The 22,800-nt window shown below is 45.7% G+C and overlaps 1 protein-coding gene across 2 annotated transcripts in view; it reads right to left on the bottom strand.

The window, feature by feature from the left end:
• The window catches only part of LOC119962558 (calcium-binding protein 7), a 96,668-nt gene that overhangs the window by 27,421 nt on the left and 46,447 nt on the right, over positions 1–22,800 (bottom strand). For both annotated transcript variants that reach the window (XM_038790456.1, XM_038790457.1), the window contains exon 3: positions 199–311. In XM_038790456.1, the coding sequence (XP_038646384.1) occupies positions 199–311 (113 nt within the window). The remainder of the gene's footprint in view (positions 1–198; positions 312–22,800) is intronic.

Here is a 22,800-nt window from a genome sequence, read left to right on the forward strand (position 1 = left end):
AAGTTGTTTTATTGCCACAAATGCATGTGCTAAAATATCAGAGGATTGAATTTTGCACAACAGTGCAAGCTCAGGCCAACCGTAGGAAAAAACACATCACAACTCATGGCTTTAAGAACCAATTAAATGCTTGGGCATTTTTCCCAGTTGCACAAAGTTGCTGATATTTATGTTAACATTATTCCCCTAATGCCTTACCTTCCAAAAAACGTTATCAAATTCGGTCCCATGGAACTTTTCTGGAATTGCAGCTGATGACAGTTTGGGTCCTAGTAACGTCACAAACTCTTCAAAGTCCACCTGTCCATCACCTGAAGTCATAATACAAAGTTAGTTTGAATATTCTAACCTGTCTTAACAGCAGCTAATGATAACATAACTTGATTCTCATTACATACTTAAGTACATACACGCCTTCTTCCCATGTTTGCGTAGGTTTTGCTCCCACAACCCAAAGATGTGCATGGTAGGTACATTGGCCACGCTAAATTGCCCCTTAATTGGAAAAAATTAATTGGATACTCTAAATTTATAAAAAGAAACTTAAGTACACAGGAATTAGGAGCAATACTTAGCCATTCGGCCCCTTGAGCCTGCTCCGCCACTCAATAATATCATGGTTGATCTGCACATTCTGCCAATCCCCTGATAACCTTAAAAGGCAGCACAGTAGCAACGTGGTTAGCACAGTTGCTTCACTGCTCCAGGGTCCCAGGTTCGATTCCCGGTTTGGGTCACTGTCTGCATGGGTTTCCTCCGGGTGCTCCCGTTTCCTCCCACAGTCCAAAGATATGCAGGTTAGGTGGATTGGCCATGATAACAAAATTGCCCTTTGTGTCCAAAAAAAGGTTAGATGGGGTTCCGGGGATGGGGTGGAGGCATGGGCTTGAGTGGGGTGCTCTTTCCAAGGGCCGGTGCAGACTCGATAGGCCGAGTGGCCTTCTTCAGCACCGTAAATTCTATGATTCTTTCACTCCCTTGTTAGTCAAGAATCTATGGCTTAAAAATATTCAATGACCCTGCTTCCCCCGCTCTCTGGGGAAGAGAGTTCAAGGGACTCTCAACCAAGAGAGAAAAATAATTCTAATCATCTTTGGATGGAATCCAACGGTCATGTTATGGCCCCCAACTGCACTCCCTTTGGGCAGGGTGGTGCCCTGACGCTGCTGGTGGTACCTGGGTACCCTGGTAGTGTTAGCCCAATATCTTGGCAGTGCCACCTGGATGCCAGTATGGCATTGCCAAGCTGGCATTTTTTGAGTGACGGGGATCGGGCCTGGGGGTACCTAATGCGGGTGTAGGTGGTAAGGGGAGGGCTGGGGACCACCTTATAGGTGAGTTGGGGCTTTGGGGTGTTCAGGGGACAAGTCCTGATCTCTCCCTACACTGAGGAGTTCCGGGGGGCGGAGTTCTTCAGTGCAGAAAGGGGACTAAGTGCGACCTCAGCCACGCAGTCCCCGCTGAGGTCCTCGATCTACCCGAATGGCTGTTCGATAGCGTGGTGAATCACCCAACTAATTGCACTATGGGATTATGTTCCCATTTGGGTAGATCGTGCCCAGCGAGTTTGAAATTTTGAGACAGTGTAAGTAATGTGTTATTAGAATTGATACATGTTTTTTTCTGCTTTCTTACTCTCCTGTAGGACACAGTCAGCACGGTAGCATTGGGCAGCACGGTAGCATTGTGGATAGCACAATTGCTTCACAGCTCCAGGGTCCCAGGTTCGATTCCGGTTTGGGTCACTGTCTGTGCTGAGTCTGCACGTTCTCCCCATGTGTACGTTGGTTTCCTCCGGATGCTCTGGTTTCCTCCCACAGTCCAAAGATGTGCAGGTTAGGTGGATTGGCCATGATAAATTGACCTTAGTGTCCAAAATTGCCCTTCGTGCTGTGTGGGGTTACTGGGTTATGGGGATAGGGTGGAAGTGTTGACCTTGGGTAGGGTGCTCTTTCCAGGAGCTGATGCAGACTCGATGGGCCGAATGGCCTCCTTCTGCACTGTAAATTCTATGGTAAATTCTATGATAAACAGTCAGGCCACGTTCGTTATTTATAATTTTCCACATGTTACTGTTGACACCCTTAAGTTGTGGGAAGATTGTAAATGCCATGGCAGAAAGCGACATGACTGAGGTGGGGAGGACAGCCCTGCAGCACATGGTGCAGAAGGAGACAATCCGACACCACAGGGTGGAAATACACATGGTGCAAAACATGACGCTGGAAAATGTGCTCGCAGAGTCGGGTAACTTCTCTCCCTTCCCAATCTCCCAAAACATCATTGCGTGGGAGAATGGTACTAATGATTTTCCTGTATTGCAGTTTGAAAGGCAGCATCCAAAGGTGCAGCAACAGCAAGGCCAAGCCATCCCCGAAACATTTCTGTAATCCGAAGACAGTCACAGACCTTTATATCCCAAATTATGGCAAAGTAATTCATATGAAACTATTCTCAACATCTGGGGCTTAACTCTGTGTGTAATAACAACACTAACTGCAATGTGAACCTTAAAGGTGTGTAATACCTCTCTACCCTTATTTCACTTACATGTTTAATTGTGACATGGGGTTGAGAACCTGGAACAGCTGTCTGGGTTTTGCATTGTTTAATTTCTGGTTTTTTTTTGCCATTTAAAGTTTAAAATCAATTACTGGCTCCCTAATGTTCTTGATCAACGGTGTAGTCACAATTCCACACAGCTACCCACTTTAAAGACTAAATTCATGTGGGTGGGCCTTCTGGGAGATGAGGAATTCTTTGAGCACAAGAGGACAAATCAGTAATCAACCAACTATTAAGTAGATGACCTCTTTAAAGAGCACTGTTGTTGGCTCTTGTTAATTGTTAGAGCCTCTGGGACAATTTTCTTATGAAGGCCAGGAAACAAGCAGAGGATCCTCATTTTAATATTTCATTGAAGGTTTTTTAAATACATCCAGCGTGCGCTCAGATTCACCCAATCCAATTTGGTAAGTGCCGTCTGAGCAGGCAGACAAATGCACTCTCCATATCGTTCCCGTTGGCACCTATTTTACGCCGGTAAAATAAGCACAGTTACAGACAGGAAGGAGAGAGAAACTGAAATGCCCAAGCCCCCAATTCCCTTCCCTTACTTTGCAGCTATCAGTGGGATTGTTTTAGAGAGGTAGATATCTGTACTTCTAGTTGCATTCTGAGACAGCAGTTGTATGGAGATCCAGCACCTGGCAAAAACGAAACCAAGGTCTGCCATGCAAACGCTACAAAGACACGGTTCAGGGAAATCTGAAGTGGTGCAGCATCAAGCCGAATGAGCTGGAAGGATCAAAGGAAGAAGGAACTCGCTGGAGAGCCCTGACCCGTAGATCTGCTGTCACTTTCAACAAGAGTCCGTGTCAGTGTCTCATTGCTGCCTGTGAGGTGTCATAGAGCAGCATCCATCCATGTCGCAACACAGGAGTTCCAATGCCCCAGCTGTTTCCAGCTCTGTGTCTCCAGACTGGGACTACATAACCATCGGCGTGTTCACGAGTCTGCACATCCATCTTCTTCTTCATACTCAAAGGACAGCCATCATCAATCAATTCAAAGAAACAGTGGCAGACTTTCATGGGTTTAAAAAGAAAGCCGATTACTTATTCACGCACTCGCCCCGGACAAAATAAATGTTATGTAATCACACACCAAATAATGATGCAATTGAAGAATATCGTGCACTTCTACAAGTGTTGAATCAAGAGAATAATTAATGTTCACATGTTTGGCTTCGTTTATTGTAGGAGAACAATCAGCACAGGCCTGGTAAAGAGGAGCCTTTTTCCACTCTTGAATTGTATGTCCAATGGTCCAAAATGGCTGATGCCAGATATTTGGATTGTTGCAGAATTCCCTCAAATACATTAATTATTCTCTTGATTACACCCCTTCAATTTACTGCTGTCCATGTGCTTGTCGCCTAAATGTCCCTAATGACTCTGACTCCACCACCTCTGCTGGCAGTGCAATCCACACACCCACCACTCTCTGTGTAAAGAACCTACCTCTGACATCTCCCCTATACCTTCCTCCAATCACCTTAAACATATGTCCCCTCGTGACAGCCATTTCCACCCTGGGGAAAAGTCTCTGGCTATCCACTCTATCCATGCCTCTCATCACCTTGTACACCTCTATCAAGTCACCTCTCTGACTTCTTCGCTCTAGTGATAAAAGCCCTAGCTCCCTCAACCTTTCTTCATAAAACATGCCCTCCAGTCCAGGCAGCATCCTGGTAAATCTCCTCTGTACCCTCTCCAAAGCATTCACATCCTTCCTATAATGAGGCGACCAGAACTGGACACAATATTCCAAGTGTGGTCTAACTAGGGTTTTATAAAGCTGCAGCAAAACCTCGTGGCTCTTAAACTCAATCCCCCAGTTAATGAAAGCCAACACACCATGTGCTTTCTTAACAACCCCATCAACCTGGGTGGCAACTTTGAGGGACCTATGTACGTGGACCCCAAGATCCCTCTGTTCCTCCACACTTCCAAGAATCCTGCCTTTAACCCTGTATTCAGCATTCAAATTCGACCTTCCAAAATGAATCACTTCACATTTATCAAGGTTGAACTCAATCTGACACTTCCCAGCCCAGCTCTGCATCCTGTCAATGTCCTGTTGTAACCTGCAACAACCCTCAACACTATCTACAACTCCCCCAACGTTCATGTCATCAGCAAACTTACTAACCCACTCTTCCACTTCCTCATCCAAGTCATTTATTAAAACCACAAAGAGCAGAAGCCCCAGAACAGATCCTTGCAGGACACCACTGGCAGACCTCCAGGCGGTATACTTTCCATCCACTACCACTTGCTGTCTTCTTTCGACCAGTCAATTCTGTATGCAGACAGCCAAATTTCCCTGTATCCCATGCCCCCTAACTTTCTGAATGAGCCTACCATGGGCAACCTTATCAAATGCCTTACTGAAATCCATATACACCACATCCACTGCCTGACCTTCATCAATATGTCTCATCACATCCTCAAAGAATTCAATGAGGCTTGTGAGGCATGACCTGCCCCTCACAAAGCCATGCTGACTATCTTTAATCAAGATATGTTTTTCAAAATAATCATAAATCCTATCTCTCATAATCCTTTCCAATATTTTGCTCACCATAGATGTAAGACTGATGGGCCTGTAATTCCCAGGGATTTCCCTATTCCCTTTCTTGAATAGGGGAACAACATTCGCCTCCCTCCAATCATCCGGTACTACTCCAGTGGAGAGTGAGGACGCAAAGATCATCGCCAACGGCTCAGCAATCTCCTCCCTCGCTTCCCATAGTAACCTTGGACATGTCCCGTCAGGCCCAGGGGACTTATCTATCCTGATGCTTTTCAAAATTTCCAGCACATCCTTTCTTAATATCAATCTGTTCGAGTCTATCAACCTGGTTCACACTGTACTCATGAGCAACAAGGTCCTTCTCTCTAGTGAATACTGAAGCAAAATATTCATTTAGGACCTCCCCTACTTCCTCAAGCTCGAGGCACAAGTTCCCTCCATTATCCCTGATCGACCCTACTCTCACTCTGATCATCCTCTTATTTCTCACAGTGTAAGTGTAGAACATAGAACATAGAACAGTACAGCACAGAACAGGCCCTTCGGCCCTCGATGTTGTGCCGAGCAATGATCACCCTACTTAAACCCACGTAACCCGTATACCCGTAACCCAACAATCCCCCCATTAACCTTACACTACGGTCAATTTAGCATGGCCAATCCACCTAACCCGCACATCTTTGGACTGTGGGAGGAAACCGGAGCACCCGGAGGAAACCCACGCACACACGGGGAGGACGTGCAGACTCCACACAGACAGTGACCCAGCCGGGAATCGAACCTGGGACCCTGGAGCTGTGAAGCATTGATGCTAACCACCATGCTACCGTGAGGCCCCTAAACCCTAAAGGAGAACGCCTTGGGGTTTTCCCTAATCCTTACTGTCAGGGCTTTTTCATGCCCCCTTCTAGCTTTCCTCAGTCCATTTTTGAGTTCCTTCCTGGCTACTTTGTAACCCTCTAGAGCCGTGCCAGATCCTTGCTTCCTCAACCTTATGTAAGCTTCCTTCTTCCTCTTTACTAGAAGCTATACTTCTCTTGTCATCCAAGGCTCCTTCACCTTACCATTCCTCCCTTGTCTCAGTGGGACAAAACTATCCAATACTCGCGGCACGTGCTCCTTAAACAACCCCCACATTACTGTCGTGCATTTCCCCAAGAACAATTGTTCCCACTTTATGCTCATGTCTAATGGCAGTATAATTTCCCTTCCCCCAATTAAATACCTTCCATACTGTCTGTTCCTATCCCTCTTCATGACAATGGTAAAGGTCAAGGAGTTGTGGTCACTGTCACTGTCACCAAGAAGGCAAATGGAATTTTGTCCTTCATTGCTGGAGGGATGGAGTTTAAGACTAGGGAGGTTATGCTGCAATTGTATAAGGTGTTAGTGAGGCCACACCTGGAGTATTGTGTTCAGTTTTGGTCTCCTTACTTGAGAAAGGACATACTGGCACTGGAGGGTGTGCAGAGGAGATTCACTAGGTTAATCCCAGAGCTGAAGGGGTTGGATTACGAGGAGAGGTTGAGTAGACTGGGACTGTACTCGTTGGAATTTAGAAGGATGAGGGGGGATCTTATAGAAACATTTAAAATTACGAAGGGAATAGATAGGATAGGTGCGGGCAGGTTGTTTCCACTGGCGGGTGAAAGCAGAACTAGGGGACATAGCCTCAAAATAAGGGGAAGTAGATTTAGGACTGAGTTTAGGAGGAACTTCTTCACCCAAAGGGTTGTGAATCTATGGAATTCCTTGCCCAGTGAAGCAGTTGAGGCTCCTTCATTAAATGTTTTTAAGGTAAAGATAGATAATTTTTTTTAAAGAAAAAAGGGATTAAGGGTTATGGTGTTCTGGCCGGAAAGTGGAGCTGAGGCCACAAAAGATCAGCCATGATCTCATTGAATGACGGAGCAGGCTCAAGGGGCCAGATGGCCTACTCCTGCTCCTAGTTCTTATGTTCTTATTGCCGAGCACCAAGTCCAATATGACCTCCCCCCAGTCAGCCTATCTACATATTGAGTCAGGAATCCTTCCGGTACACACCTGACAAAATCTGCTCCATCCAATCCATTTGCACGAAGGAGGTTCCAGTCAATATTAGGGAAGTTGAAGTCACCCATGACAACAACTCTGTTACTTCTGCACTTTTCCAAGATCTGCCGCTCAATCTGTTCCTCCATCTCTCTGCTGCTATTGGGGTATCGATAGAAAACTCCCAATATAGGGACTGCTCCTTTCTGGTTCCTAGATTCCACCCACACTGACTCAGTAGACAAACCCTCCTCAACTATCTCATTTTCTGCAGCTGCTTGCACTCCCTAATTAACAGTGCCACCCCCCCCCCCCGCCCCTCTTTTACCTCCCTCCCTATTCCTCTGAAAACATCTAAGCCCTGGAACATCTAACAACCATTCCTGCCCCTGTGAAATCCATGTCTCCGTAATGGCCACAAACATCGTAGTTCCAAGTACTGATCCATGTTCTAAGTTCATCTCCCTTATTCCTGACACTCCTTGCATTGAAACAGATGCACTTTAACCCATTCCACTGAGTGCAACTTTGCCCTATCAACTGTCATTCCTTCCTCACAGACTCGCTACATACTATTTCTGCCTGTTCAACAGCTACCCTATCCTCTGATCCATAGCTCTGGTTCCCATCCCCCTACCAAACTAGTTTAAACCCTTCCAAAGAGCTCTAGCAAACCTTCCACCCAGGACATTGGTGCCCCTCCAGTTTTTGTGCAATCTGTCCTTCATGTACGGGTCCCACCTTCCCCAAAAGATGTCCCAATGATCCAAATATCTGAAGCCTTTCCTCCTGCACCAGCCCTGTAGCCGCGTGTTCAGCTGCACTCGCTCTCTGTTCCTTGCCTCACTTGCACGTGGCACTGTTAACAATCCTGAGATCACTACTCTGCTTGTTCTGCTCTTTAGCTTCCAACCTAACTCCCTAAAATCACTTTTTAGATCCTCATTCCTTTTCTTAGCTATGTTATTTGTACCTAAGTGCACCACGACTTCTGGTTGCTCCCCCTCCCCCTTAAGAATCTGTAGACTCGATCCAATACATCCCTGGCCCTGGCACCCAGAAGGCAAGATACCTTCCGGGAGTCTCGTTCACGACCACAGAATCTCCTATCCATTCCCCTAACCATTGAGTCTCCTATCACTATTGCTTTTCTATTCTTCCCCCTTCTCTTCTGAATCACACAGCCAGGCCCAGTGCCAGAGACCTGGCCGCTAGGGCCTTCCCCTGGTAGGCCATCACCCCAACAGCATCCAAAACGGTATACTTGTTTTGAAGGGGAACGGCCATGAGGGATCACTGCACTGCCGGCCCCTTCATTTTCTTTCCCCTTACTGTAAACCAGCTACTCTTTTCCTGCACCTTGTGTGTGGCTACCTCCCTGTAACTCTTCTCTATCACCCCCTCTGCCCCCCGGATGATCCGAAGTTCATCCAGCTCCAGCTCCAGTTCCCTAACGCGGTCTCTGAGGAGCTGGAGTTGGTGCACTTCCCACAGGTGTAGTCAGCGGGGACAACAGTGGTATCCTTCACCACCCACATCTTACAGAAGGAGCATGCAACTGCCCTAGCCTCCATCCCCCCTGATCTTACAGAATATAGCTGCGCTGCGAACCAACCTGCGCTTGGAGGTAGGGATGCTACAACTGCGCCGCAAGACCTCCTATGAGAGATAACAGTGTTAAATGAGAAATATGCCAAAAATTGCAGTGACCAGATTGAAGAAAATAACAGAAATGACAAAGGAGGAATTAAATTTTTAAATGTGAATGTCCGTTGGGCAACTAATAAAGTGAGCAGCAAAAACAAATTGCTACATGGAATTATGGTTAAATTGGATGAGTAAAGACATGACGGAATGCGACCTGAAAAGGAATGAAGCCCTTAAGTGGGGCAATAAATTGCCCCACGTAAACCTCAATTAGCTGCTTGGTGGGAAGGCCTTTCTTTGGCCATGGGGGAGGGTATTAAATTTTGTCCAAGGTCGCTGAAAGAAGCAATGATGAAAATAGCCAGGGCATTAATGCCCATTTTCCAATCCTCATTAGATACCAGAGTAATGCTAGAGAACTGGAGGGTTGGCAACGCTATATGATTATTTTGGAAAGGAACGAGGGGTAAACCAGGAAACTGATGGGGGGGGGGGGGGGGGGGCGGGGGTCCGTCACTGGGGGGGCCTTCAGGATGGCCAGGCTTGCGATCGGGAGCCAACAATCGGCGGGCGCATGGAGGGGGGCCTATATTGTTGGGGCCGGTCCACTGTGTGGGTCCGCCATGTTGTACAGGGCCGCCGCCGCAGGTGGCCGTTGTGTGCATGCGCAGACCCGCGGCCGGAAGTGCAGGGCCCCGTTTCGGCAGCCAGAGTTGCGTGGAGTTGTGGACCAAGGGCAATGTGTCCAAGTTTGCAGATGACACTAAGATGAGCGGTAAAGCGAAAAGTGCAGAGGATACTGGAAGTCTGCAGAGGGATTTGGGTAGGTTAAGTGAATGGGCTAGGGTCTGGCAGATGGAATACAATGTTGACAAATGTGAGGTTATCCATTTTGGTCGGAATAACAGCAAACGGGATTATTATTTAAACAATAAAATATTAAAGCATGCTGCTGTGCAGAGAGACCTGGGTGTGCTAGTGCATGAGTCACAGAAAGTTGGTTTACAGGTGCAACAGGTGATTAAGGCGGCAAATGGAATTTTGTCCTTCATTGCTAGAGGGATGGAGTTTAAGACTAGGGAGGTTATGCTGCAATTGTATAAGGTGTTAGTGAGGCCACATCTGGAGTATTGTGTTCAGTTTTGGTCTCCTTACTTGAGAAAGGATGTACTGGCACTGGAGGGTGTGCAGAGGAGATTCACTCGGTTAATCCCAGAGCTGAAGGGGTTGGATTACGAGGAGAGGTTGAGTAGACTGGGACTGTACTCATTGGAATTTAGAAGGATGGGGGGAGGGGGGGGGGGGGATCTTATAGAAACGTTCAAAATTATGAAGGGAATAGATAGGATAGATGCAGGCAGGTTGTTTCCACTGGCGGGTGAAAGCAGAACTAGGGGGCATAGCCTGAAAATAAGGGGAAGTAGATTTAGGACTGAGTTTAGGAGGAACTTCTTCACCCAAAGGGTTGTGAATCTATGGAATTCCTTGCCCAGTGAAGCAGTTGAGGCTCCTTCATTAAATGTTTTTAAGGTAAAGATAGATAGTTTTTTGAAGAAAAAAGGGATTAAGGGTTATGGTGTTCGGGAAGGAAAGTGGAGCTGAGTCCACAAAAGATCAGCAATGATCTCATTGAATGGCGGAGCAGGCTCGAGGGGGCAGATGGCCTACTCCTGCTCCTAGTTCTTATGTTCTTATGTTCTTATTAACAATGGAGAATCACCCCGGACTTTCTAGGAAAAAGTCCGGAGTGATTCGCACCCGTTTTCTCGCGGGCATGGGAATATAGCCCCATTATTGGAGAATCCCGCCCATGGACTTTTGGAAGACATAATAATAATAATCTTTATTATTGTCACAAGTAGGCTTACATTAACACTTCAATGAAGTTGCTGTGAAAAGCCCCCAGTCGCCACACTCCAGCGCCTGTTCGGGTACACAGAGGGAGAATTCTGAATGTCCAATTCACCTAACAAACACGCCATCGGGGACTTGTGGGAGGAAACCGGAGCACCCGGAGGAAACCCACGCAGACACAGGGAGAATGTGCAGACTCCGCACAGACAGTGACCCAAGCCGGGAATCGAACCTGGGACCCGGGCGCTAACCACTGTGCTGCCATGCCGCCCATATTTAACAAAGACTGAACACTAATAATGAAAATGTAAGCTCAAGTAATTGAGAGAAAAGTTGCAGTATGGATTTTAAAAATTGGCTCAGTGACAGGGGTTTGACAGAAAGGCTGGTGATGATTTGGTGTTCAGACTGTGAGATGGTTTGCAGTGCTGTTCTCCTAAAGGTCAATTTTGGGTCCATTACTCCTTTCAATTTTTTTATAAGCGACCTAGATTTGAGCACAGGGAGTAACATTATAAAGTTCTCAGATGAAATGAAACTTATAAGTGGTAGATAGTGATGGGCACAGTTATAGGATTCAGGTTGTCTGGCAAGATGATAAAATAGACAGATGCATGACAGATGGAACTCAAAGTGGAGAAGTGTGAAGTGATGCATTTTGGGATGATGAATATGAAAAGGCAGCTAGTACACCATAAACTAGCATGATTTGATAAGTGTAAATGAGTCGGAAACTTGGATGTCCATATGCATAAATCATTAAAAAGGCATAACGGCAAATGAATAAGGGGGTTAAAAAATCATATTGGAGTTGTTTAGTGGCTACTGAGGAGCCCAAAATGAGGGGCATAAAAAAACTTATTTTATTGCAAAGCAAAACTATATACGCGATACACTCCAAGTCCCAGCCGGGACTACTCTGCTCGGCTCTCACCTTGGCTGACTTTTATGCTAGAGTCCATTACTCCACTGATGGGTGACATGGTGGCACAGTGCATAGCGCCAGGGACCAGGGTTAAATTCCAACCTTGGGTGACTGTGTACAGTTCACACATTCTTCCCGTGTCTGCGTGGGTTTCCTCTGAGTGCTCCAGCTTCCTCCAACTGTCCAAAGATGTGCAGGTTAGATGGATTAACCATGCTAAATTGTCCGTAAGTGCCTGAAGATAAGGTTGGAGTATGAGGATAGGGGTGGGTTTTGGGCCTAGGTGGGGTGCTCTTTCGGAGGGCCAGTGCAAACTCGATGGGCCGAAAGGCCTCCTTCTGTACTGCAGGGATTCTATAAAATCTGATGGGATCCCGTCCCTCAGTGGGGAAGCTTGTATTCCACGAGGCTCATAGGGAGGCTAATTGGTCCACCCGCATAGGCCTCGTGCGGGTTATAACAGGTTGTAAGTAGAGGCTTAGTATTTAAAGCAAAGGGGTCATTCTGGAACTTTAAAAATCACTAGTTAGGCCTCAGCTGGAGTATTGTGGGCAATGTAAACACCATAGAAAAGGTACATCGGAGTTTACCAAAACTTTCCCAGGGATGACGAACTTCAGTTACAGGGAGAAAGTTTGTAAAATGTTTATGAAAAGGTTAGGATGTTTCTCCTTGGTGCAGAGAAGATTAAGTGGTGATGTAATGGATATTTTCAAGTTGGTGAGTGATCTCAGAGAGAGAAAAACTATTCCCTCTGGCAAGTGGGTTAATAACCATATGTTCAAAATCAGCAGCAAAAGATTTAGAAGGGGAAGAGGAGACTTTGTTTGATGCTCAAGACAGATGTCAGCACCTGGAACACTACCTGAAAATTTGGACAAAGCTGATTCCATAAGGGACTCAAACAGAGGCTTGAGGAGCTTACAAGGTTATGGACAAAAAGTGAAGATGTAGGACTGAGCACAACTAATCTTCAAGGAGCCAGCAGGCACAATGAGCTGAATAGTCTCCTTCTATGCTGTAATATTCTATGCTGAGAAAAGAAGCATTGCAAAGTTAAAAAAGGAATCTTTGCTTTTGTCTATCTTCATGTAAGTTTAAAATCAACCTTCTTTGCAGCGTTTCAGTCCAAATTTCTGGGGTGGGATTCTCCGTTGCCCGACGCCGACTTCGTAATCGGCAATCGGGCGGAGAATCCACTCTGATGCCCAAATCGGGGCTTGCGCCGGTTTGACATCGATCAGCCATGCTCTGTCCCTTCCGAAATGGTATCATTGCATCGCGCGCCACACGCCGTTGCAACAGCGTTGGCACCTCATCGGCAGGCCCTCCATGATGCCCCTCCCCCGATGGGCTGAGTTCCCGACCGCGCGTAACACATGTGGTCTCAGCAGTCAGGAGCCCGGCGTGGCACCTGTGGACTGTGTCCTGCGCCACCACACTCAGCCGGGATCCGTGCCGCTGGCCGAGAGGTCTTCCACGAGGGCTGGGGGGACAGGTGGGGGGTGGCCAGGGGTGGTCTCTGGGGTCACAAATTGAGGGTCGGGCCGCGCATGGCCGGTGCCATGCTGTACGGCGCAACCAGGGTCTCGGCCGTTTTCAGCACGGGAGCCAGGAGTTTCACCCAGCACTCCTGCTAGCCCCTTACCTGTCCCACAATCGGTGAGGAGTTGGCGGCAATTTTTCCGTCGTGGAACTCCCATGGATTCTCCATTCCAGCCGGTACTTAACCTCTGAAACCAGCCCCTGGTATTTCTGGCTTGGTAAACAGCTCTTAACATCCTGATGGCTATATATTCCAGAGAAATTTGATTAATCTATGTTTGCATGTCATTGTTTTTAGAACACAAAATTGTGCATTGATCTCAGACATGTCTGTAAAAGCCAACAGGCGATGGGGTGCTACATGCTCCCCAAGGTTTGAATGTCTGATCATTTTCAACCCACTTGGTGGAATGCAAGTTTGTACATTGTGGTTGCCTGACAGTTGTCCATTGTGTTAATTGGAGTACAGTTCACAGTTTAAAAATAAAACAGCCACAAAAATAAATATTGGGCGGGATTTTTTGGCCATTCACGCTGGTGGGATCTTCTGGAACGTTCTATAGAAAACCCCATTGACAATGGTGGGACCAGAATATCCTATGCCGGCCACTGGTGTGCCACCCTTTGCTGCTCCAGCATACATCGTGGAGGGGGAGGAAAACCCTGCCCTATATCTTATTTGTTAAAAACAAAAGCACATCCTTGTAACAAGATAAAAAGAGCCAAAATGCTTTGGTCGAAGAGGGTCGAAAGAGGGATTTCTGCCCCCAGCTGATGACAGATTTGGGGTGGATCTTGGTTCTCTTGGATTACTACCCTGTTGAAGTTATATCCTACAGTCTAGGTACAGGGGAAGCTTTTAGCTTGGTTCATCCCCCCTACCGTATTAAAACAACAAAGTCATGAGGATTCCAGAAATTACTTCTGAATGGGCACAGCTGAGATTTCTCATAGTACGAATATACAACAAGTGGGCCTACTCAAGTAATAGGTTAAATTGAAATTTTGATTCCACCAGCAAATATGACTACCACCATGTTAAATTTACATTAGAATTTGAGAGCAAATGTCAATAGCCTCTCCCCTAATGCTTTTACTATAGCATTTACTGTGTGCTGTTAAGTCATCATAGAAACCTATCACAAGTTTGCAACTGCATCTTGTTATGACACCCTGGGCTGGTGTGTGGTCAATTCCAGCTCCAAGTGCCCTGGAGTCACACACAAGTGAATTAACCAATAATTCTTTTTAAAACACCTGACGTCTTTGGCCCTTGGCTGCCCAATAATCAGTTACTAGGTTTATAAATGTAAACACAATTACAGTTTATTTATAACAAAAGCTACAATGTAATATGCAGCAAATACAACTCGTTAACTATTAGCTAATACCTAATTCCCACCTCAACTTGCCCCACGCTCGATACACACTCACGCAAGACAGACAAATACAGAGGGGTGGAAAGGGGTAAAAAATATATAAGCGGAGGGAAGAAAGAGTCTTTGTTTCAGATGATGGTCTTTAGCACACTTTTCTTCACAGCCAGCTGACAGATTAATGTCTTTGGTTTGCAGCCTGTAATGATCTTCTCTATAGATTCATTCATTCAGGTTTTCTGTAGTTTAGAAATACATTGCTCACAGCTTTTTCTGGAGTGGCACTTTATTTCTGTTCAGACTTTGCTTTCAGTCTGAGGTTTGTCTTCAGGCCTCTGTAGGTTGAAGAATACAGCGCCCACAGGCTTTCTGGAGAGTCATCCCTCACAGTAGCCTTCTGGAGAGAGTTAGCTGGATACCTTCACCGTGGTGCTAGAGTCAAAACTGAAACCTCGGGCTCTAAAAACATCCCAGTGGAATAGGATTCAATCACCTCCTGTTACCGGGCAGAGCACAGCCCTTTGTGCCAATTCATTGGCCACCAGCCAAATCAATAAAACCTAGTCCCAACCCAAGTCTCTCCTTGGAGCCGGCAGGTGCAGCTTCTCTTTAAATGAGCACAGCCTTCCGGATTCTTTCTGCTTGAATTAAAGATACAAGCTTCTTGCTTTAAAGACAGATGTCCATTAATCATCCAGGGATCAAAAATGCAATGGCAAAAATAAAAGAAAGAGGGCAATCAGGGAATAAACATGGAATGAACAAGAAGGACCCTTACATTCTTAAAACGGCTGACACATCTGCAGTACATATAACAACCATCTTTGGAAATGTGAAGAAGAGTACAAATCTGAATTGCTAATGTACCATTGAGCCTAATAGTAAACGTTCATTACATTAGCTTTCTGTGCAGATAGTTATCAATTTTATTTTAGATGCAAATTGTAAAAAGTAATCATGCAGCTAGTGAATATCGGGATTGGGCCACAGTAACTGACTAATGAGCAATTTACAGAAGTGGGTGGCAACAGAAGTAATTACTGGATACAATTACTCGTGGCCCATTAAAGTAACAGCAAAAGAGCACATGCATACACTCTTCAGGAAGTACAGGTTCAAGTTTAAAGGTTATCTTGAAAGTGATCAAATCCCTGCCAGCTCAATTAAGATGATTTTAATGAATTCTTGATAAATCTATCCAGCAATCTTTGAATATTGTATGTCATTAGGAGGAAGCAACTTCCACGTAACTGTGCGTATTATGAATGAGGCAAACATGACAATCCAAAATGGTCTAAATTGGCCTCTTTCTGAATTGTGCCTATTTTGTTTTCGGTGTTTCAGCTTTACAAATGTGGTGAAATGACCACACCATGGACAAAATGACCTTGAGCATGAGAGGCATGCTGTGGTTTTGTGTCAACTCCTTGATGGTCTAGTGACAGTTACAGTCACTCATGGATTCTTTCCTCTGTCGAACAGCTGCAGTGTATTATTAAAACTTCAGATCACCATTGGGAAGGATTCAGAATGTACCTGAACCTGGATCCCTAGTGTATTATGCAATTAATGAGAACGATGAACAGATGTGAGCAGCAAAAATGCTCTTTGTCGGAACACACACCCCATTGTGGTCGTCTCATTTCTGTTTAAAAATGGAACATGTATTAAACTTTCGTCAGGTGGTATCAGAGTATGATAAACCATGGGCGCAAATCCCATAATGGCAACTAAATCACACCTCTCCCACACCAGTGATAGAATAGGGTGTGAACCTGACTTTTAATACATTTAAATGTTATTACTGGGCTTGACACCATAGTGCCCACGCACAGTACGTTTCCACCTCAGTCGTGATGACCACACTAGGGGTGCGAAGGTGCCTGGAGGCCCCAGGGGTTGAGGGACTGAGGGACAAAGCTCGGCATTGCACCCTGGCAGTGCCCCTAGTAGAGCACCCTGTAATGCCAAGGGAAATGCCAAGGGGCAGTACCAAGGGTGCAGTTCTAAATAGGCTCTGGCAGGGGGGGTTTACCCTACTTCATTGACGTGAGTTACGCATAATTGTGATAGGAGAGGGCATGGAGAGCCCGGATGCCTGTGAGGGTAGCGATGTCCAGATGTTGCAGATATGATGGGGGGAGGGGTGGGTGCCCTGATGCTTGGAAGGGGGGGGGGGGGGGGGGAGTCCGGATCTGCATGGCAAGGGTCCCGAACTCTGAAAGGGGGGCTTAAATTTAACACGGAGATCGGGTAGAATCCCAGCGTTGCTGGTGCGTTTAGGCCCCACCCCTCCAGCTGGTTGTGTGATCTTCGCCAGCACTTTGAAATTGCACTGAGTGCTGTTGAATCAGGTGAGAAAAGGTGTCTGTGAAGCCAGCAAGTTTCACGCAGCTTTTCCCACCTGATTCAACACTCAGCAATTTGGGGAAAATTACACCCAAATAGTCTTTGTTCAGAAAAACCCAGTTGTTAAGATCGTCCAGTAAGAATTGCTCCATTTACTGGTTATTACATGTTCAGTATTCATATAGATTTCCTCTACTAGTAAGATTGTTTCTGCATTCCTGAAGGACAGGTTTATGATTTTGCTGTCCGCCCCCTAAATGCACCTTAACCTGAGCCTGAGGAGTTATAGTACCACTGGAAATGTTTTCAATTTCAGTATCAACTTCTTCTATCCTTCTAATCTTCTAGTTCCTCGCAGCGAGTTTACCAATTCACGTGTTTTTTTAAACCAAGCTCCAGGTACTTGATCCAAAGCCGGGATCAGACGTTGGATTCATGCAGGATGCTCAAACATGGCAAACTGTGGAAATTTTCATGACGTGAAAGTGGGCTGGATTGTAAAGTAGTTGTGTAAAAAGGTAGCTTTCCTTTCAGTCCCCTGTCCATTAATACTGCTTGAGAAAGAAGAAACAGATCGTGTTTCACAAGTATTGCTGGACTGCAAGCAAAGCTGAAGCTTTCACTCGGTTTCAAAGCCACCATACTTGGAGTAACAAATGATTATTAGCTATTAGCTGTTAAGCAACCAAGGAATAGTAGGTGCAAAGGTTGTGACATTCAGTCTTGACCTCCAAGCAGAATCAGACTACATAATGCAACTTCAGAGTCCAAGATTAATCACCAGAAATCTTCGGGGGCGGCACGCCGACATGGTGGTTCGTACTGCTGCCTCACAGTGCCAGTGGCACGGGTTTGATTCCGAACCTCGAAAGACGGTGTGGAGTTTGCACAATCTCCCTGTGTCTGTGTGGGTTTCTTCCGGGTGCTACAATTTGCTTCCACAGTTCAAAGATGTGCAGGTTAGGTGGATTGGCATGTTAAATTCCCCTAGGTGTCCAAAGGGTAGGTGGGGTTAGACCATAAGACATAGGAGCAGAATTAGGCCACTCGGCCCATCGGGTCTGCTCCGTCATTCAATCATGGCTGATATTTTTCTTATCCCCATTCTCCTGCCTTCTCCCCATAAGCCCTGATCCCCTTATTAATCAAGAACCTATCTATCTCTGTCTTAAAGATACTCAGTGGTTTGGCCTCCACAGCCTCCTGTGGCAAAGAGTTCCACAGATTCACCGCCCTCTGGCTCAAGTAATTCCTCCTCATCTCTGTTTTAAAGGATCGTCCCTTTAGTCTGAGTTTGTGTCCTCTGCTTCTAGTTTTTCCTACAAGTGGAAACATCATCTCCATGTCCACTCTATCCAGGCCTCGCAGTATCCTATAAGTTTCAATAAGATCCCCCTTCATCCTTCTAAACTCCAATGATTAGAGACCCAGAGTCCTCATCCGTTCCTCGTATGACAAGCTGTACATACGACAAGATGTCCCAGGAATCATTCTTGTGAACCTTCTCTGGACCCTTTCCAAGGCCAGCACATCCTTCCTTAGATATGGGGCCCAAAACTGTTCACAGTTTCCAAATGGGGTCTGACCAGAGCCTTACATAGCTTCAGAAGTACATCCCTGGTCTTGTATTCTAGCTCTCTCGACATGAATGCTAACATTACATTTGACTTCCTAACTGCCGACTGAACCTGCATGATAACCTTCAGAGAATCATGAACAAGGACTCCCAAGTCCCTTTGTGCTTCTGATTTCCGAAGCATCTCCCCATTTAGAAAATAATCTATTCCTCCATTTCTTCTTCCAAAGTGCGTAACCTCACACTTTTCCACATAGAATTGCCACTCCTTTGCCTACTCTCCTAGCTTGTCCAAGTCCTTCTGCAGCCCACCTGCTTCCTCAATACTGTCCCTCTACAGATCTTTGAATCATCTGCAAACTTAGCAACAGTGCCTTCATTTCCTTCTGCCAGATCATTAATGTACATCGTGAAAAGTTGTGGTCCCAGCACAGACCCCTGAGGCACAGCACTAGTCACCGGCTTCCACCCTGAAAAAGACCCCTTTATCCCCACTCTCTGCCTTCTGCCAGTCAGCCAATCCTCTATCCATGCCAGGATCTTACCCTGAATACCATGGGCTCTTAACTTATTTAACAGTCTCCTATGCGGCACCTTCTCAAAGGTCTTCTGGAAATCTCAATAAATCATGTCCACTGGTTCTCCTTTGTCTAACTTCCTTGTTACTTCCTCAAAGAACTCTAACAGGTTTGTCAGACATGACCCCCCTTGACAAAGCCGTGCTGACTCAGTCCTATTTTATCATGCATTCCAAGTACTCCGCGATTTCATCTCTTTAATAATGGACTCTAAAATCTTACCAATGACCGAAGTCAGGCTAGCCGGCCTATAATTTCCCATCTTCTGCTCCCTCCCTTCTTAAACAGTTGTGTTACCCATTAGCCACCTTCCATCCACTGGGACCCTTCCTGCCTCCAGTGATTCATGAAAGATCACCACCAATGCCTCCACAATTTCCTCAGCTATCTCTTTTAGAACCCTGGAGTGTAGTCCATCTGGTCCTGGTTATTTATCCACCTTCAGACCTTTCAGTTTCCCCAGAACCTTCTTAGTGATGACCACTGCACTCACATCTGCTCCTTAATTCTCCTGGAGCTCTGGCATCGCACAGCTGTCTTCCACCGTGAAGACTGATGCAAAGTAACTATTCACTTCATCTGCTATTTCTTTGTTTCCTATTATTACTTCTCAATCCACATTTTCCAGTAGTCCAATGTCTATTTTTGCCTCTCTCTTACCTTTTATATATTGAAAAAAAAACTCTTCCTATCTTCCTTTATATTACTAGCTAGCTCGCACTCATATTTCATCTTCTCCCCCCTTACTGATTTTTTAGTTGTCCTCTGCTCACTTTTAAAGGCTTCCCAATCCTCTGGCTTCCCACTAATCCTAAACACTTTGTAAGCTTTTTCTTTTGTTTTTATGCTGTCCTTGACTTCCCTCGTCAACCATGGATGCCTTGTCCTCCCCTTAGCATGTTTCCTCCTCCTTGGGATGAATTTCTGTTGTGCCTCCTGAATAACTCTCAAAAACTCCTGCCATTGCTGTTCCACTGTCTTCCCTGCTAGGCTCCCTTTTTCAATCAACTCTGGCCAGCTCCGCCCTCATGTCTTTGTAGTTACCCTTATTTAATTGTAATACCGTTACATCTGATTGCAGTTTTTTCCTCCCAAACTGCAGGGTAAATTTTATCATATTGTGGTCACTGTTCCCTACGGGTTCCTTCAACTTAAATTCCCTAATCAAGTCTGCCTCATTACACATCACCAAATTCAGAATTGCCTCTTCCCCATTATGGTTGTGGGGCTAGCGCGGGAATTGAACCTAGGTAGGGTGCTGTTTCGGAGAGTCAGTGTAGACTTGATGGGCCAAATGGCCTCCTTCTGCACTGTAGTGATTCTATGATTCTAAATACTATTCTTTGTTATTGGATCGCTGCTAATATGCAAAATAAATTAAATGGTGGCTTTGAATATGGTTAAGTAAGCAAATTCATAATTATGATTGCCCACAGTTAAAAAGTCCTATATTACTATAGCATCTTTCATGACCATCCCAAAATGCTTCCTAAGCAATAGAGTACTTTGGAAGTGTACTCACTGTTGTAAAATAGAAAACATGGCAGCCTGTTTGAGCACAGCGACCTCCCACAAACAGCAAAGTGATAATGCTTAGATAATCTGCTTTTGTGATGTCAGCTGAGGTATAAATGTTGGTCAGCGCACCAGATCAATTCGCTTGTTATTCTTCAAAATAGTGCCAAAGGCTATTTTCTCCTGATTTGGTACAGCATATAGGTCCTCAGTTTAACATCTGAAAGATGGCACCTCCAACAGTACAGCACTCCTGCAGTATTGCGCTGGAGTGTCAGCCTTGATTTTTGCACTCAGGTCCTCGAGTAAAATTGATCAAACCTTTTGCTAGTTTGATAAAACACCACACTAGAAGTTAATGGAATTTTGGCAGTACACAGTTATAAACAGCAATGAAACAGAACACCCGGAGGCATTGTTCATCGTGGCCGGGGACTTCAACAAGGCCAACCTCAAGAGTGTACTGCCAAAATTCCACCAGCACATCTCTTGTCCGACAAGGGGGACAACACTCTTGACCTCAGCTATTCAAAAATCAAGGGCGCCTACCTTTCAAACCCTGACCGCATTTTGGAAGATCAGACCATACGATGGTGCTCCTTCTCCCGGCATGCAAGCAGAAACTCAAGTGGGAGAATCCAGCTAAGAAGGTCGTGCAGTGTTGGTCTGAGGAAACAGAAGAGCTCCTATTGGAGACAGTGGACTGGTCCATATTTAAAAACTCAGCGACCAACTTAAATGAGTATGCCACCACCGTCACAGACCTCATCAGCAAATGTGTGGATGCATGCGTGCCAAGGAAAGCAGTACGTACGTTCCCCAATTGGAAACCATGGCTAAATCGAGGGATTGGCTCCCTACTGAAGGACAGGTCCGAGCGTTCAAGTCAGGCGACCCTGACCTATACAAGAAATCCAGGTACGACCTCCGAAAAGCCATCGGGGATGCCAAGAGAGAATATCAGACCAAGCTAGAGTCACAGACTAACGTTACGACTCTTGGCGGTTGTGGCAAGGCCTAAACAACATAATGGGCTACAAAGCGAAGTCGAACAGTATCTCCAGCAGTAGTGCACCCCTCCCCGATGAACTCAATGCATTCTATGCTCGGTTCGAGCAGGAAACCAACCATCCGCTGTCGAGTGCCCCAGCAGCCCATAAACACACCCATACCCACGATCACAGCTTCCGAAGTAAGATCGGCCTTCCTGAAAGTGAACCCTCAGAAAGCGATGGGTCTGGACAGGATCCCTGGTCGTGCACTCAGAGCCTGCGCGGACCAGCTGGCAGATGTGTTCGCGGACATCTTTAACCTGCCCCAACTCCACTCCCAGGTCCCCACCTGCTTCAAGAAGACCACCATCATACTGGTGCCAAAGAAGAACTAGGCAGCGTACTTCAATCACTACTGTCCAGTGGACTACTGTCACTCTGCAACTGGATCCTCAACTTTCTGACCCACAGACTGTAGTGATTGCTGTATATGTTAATACATGATTAGTTAATGTACAGTCAGTACAGGCAGATGATCATTAGATGGCAACACTAATAGGAACTATATAAGGAGATTCCCATTCTTTCTGTAGGTTAGTGTGTGTGTAGTGCAGCTAGAGTAAAGACGTGACAGATCAGAGTGTAGTGTATTTAGTGTAGTCAAAGTATTAAAGTGAAAGAACTCACAAGTATATTATTTTGTTACTCAATAAATAATTTGTCATCAACTGGAAGAATCCACTGTTTATCATCAAGTTAAATACAACTCGGCAAGACAAATGAGTGATATTTATATTACATTTCTGTAATATAACACAGACCACAATCAGTAAGAATAAACAACAACACCTCCTCCCCAATTGTCCTCAATCCCGGGGCCCCGAAGATGCGTACTTAGCCCCCTACTATACTCCCTGTACATACACGATTGCGTGGCAAAATTTGATTCCAACTCCATCTACAAATTTGCTGATGACACAACCATAGTGGGTCTGATCTCAAATAACGATGAGTCAAAATACAGGAGGGAGACAGAGAACCTAGTGGAGTGGTGTAACAACAACAATCTATCCCTCAATGCCAGCAAAACTAAAGGGCTGGTCATTGACTTCAGAAAGCAAATTATTGTACACACCCCTGTCTGCATCAACGGTGCCGAGGTGGCGATGGTTGACAGCTTCAAATTCCATGGGGTGCACATCACCAAAAATCTGTCCTGGTCCACTCATGTTGACGCTACCACCAAGAAAGCACAACAGCACCTTTACTTCCTCAGGAAACTAAGGAAATTCTGCATGTTCACATTAACTCTTAC

This window comes from Scyliorhinus canicula, chromosome 1 (assembly GCF_902713615.1).
Source record: "Scyliorhinus canicula chromosome 1, sScyCan1.1, whole genome shotgun sequence".
NCBI classification, from domain to species: Eukaryota; Metazoa; Chordata; class Chondrichthyes; order Carcharhiniformes; family Scyliorhinidae; genus Scyliorhinus; species Scyliorhinus canicula.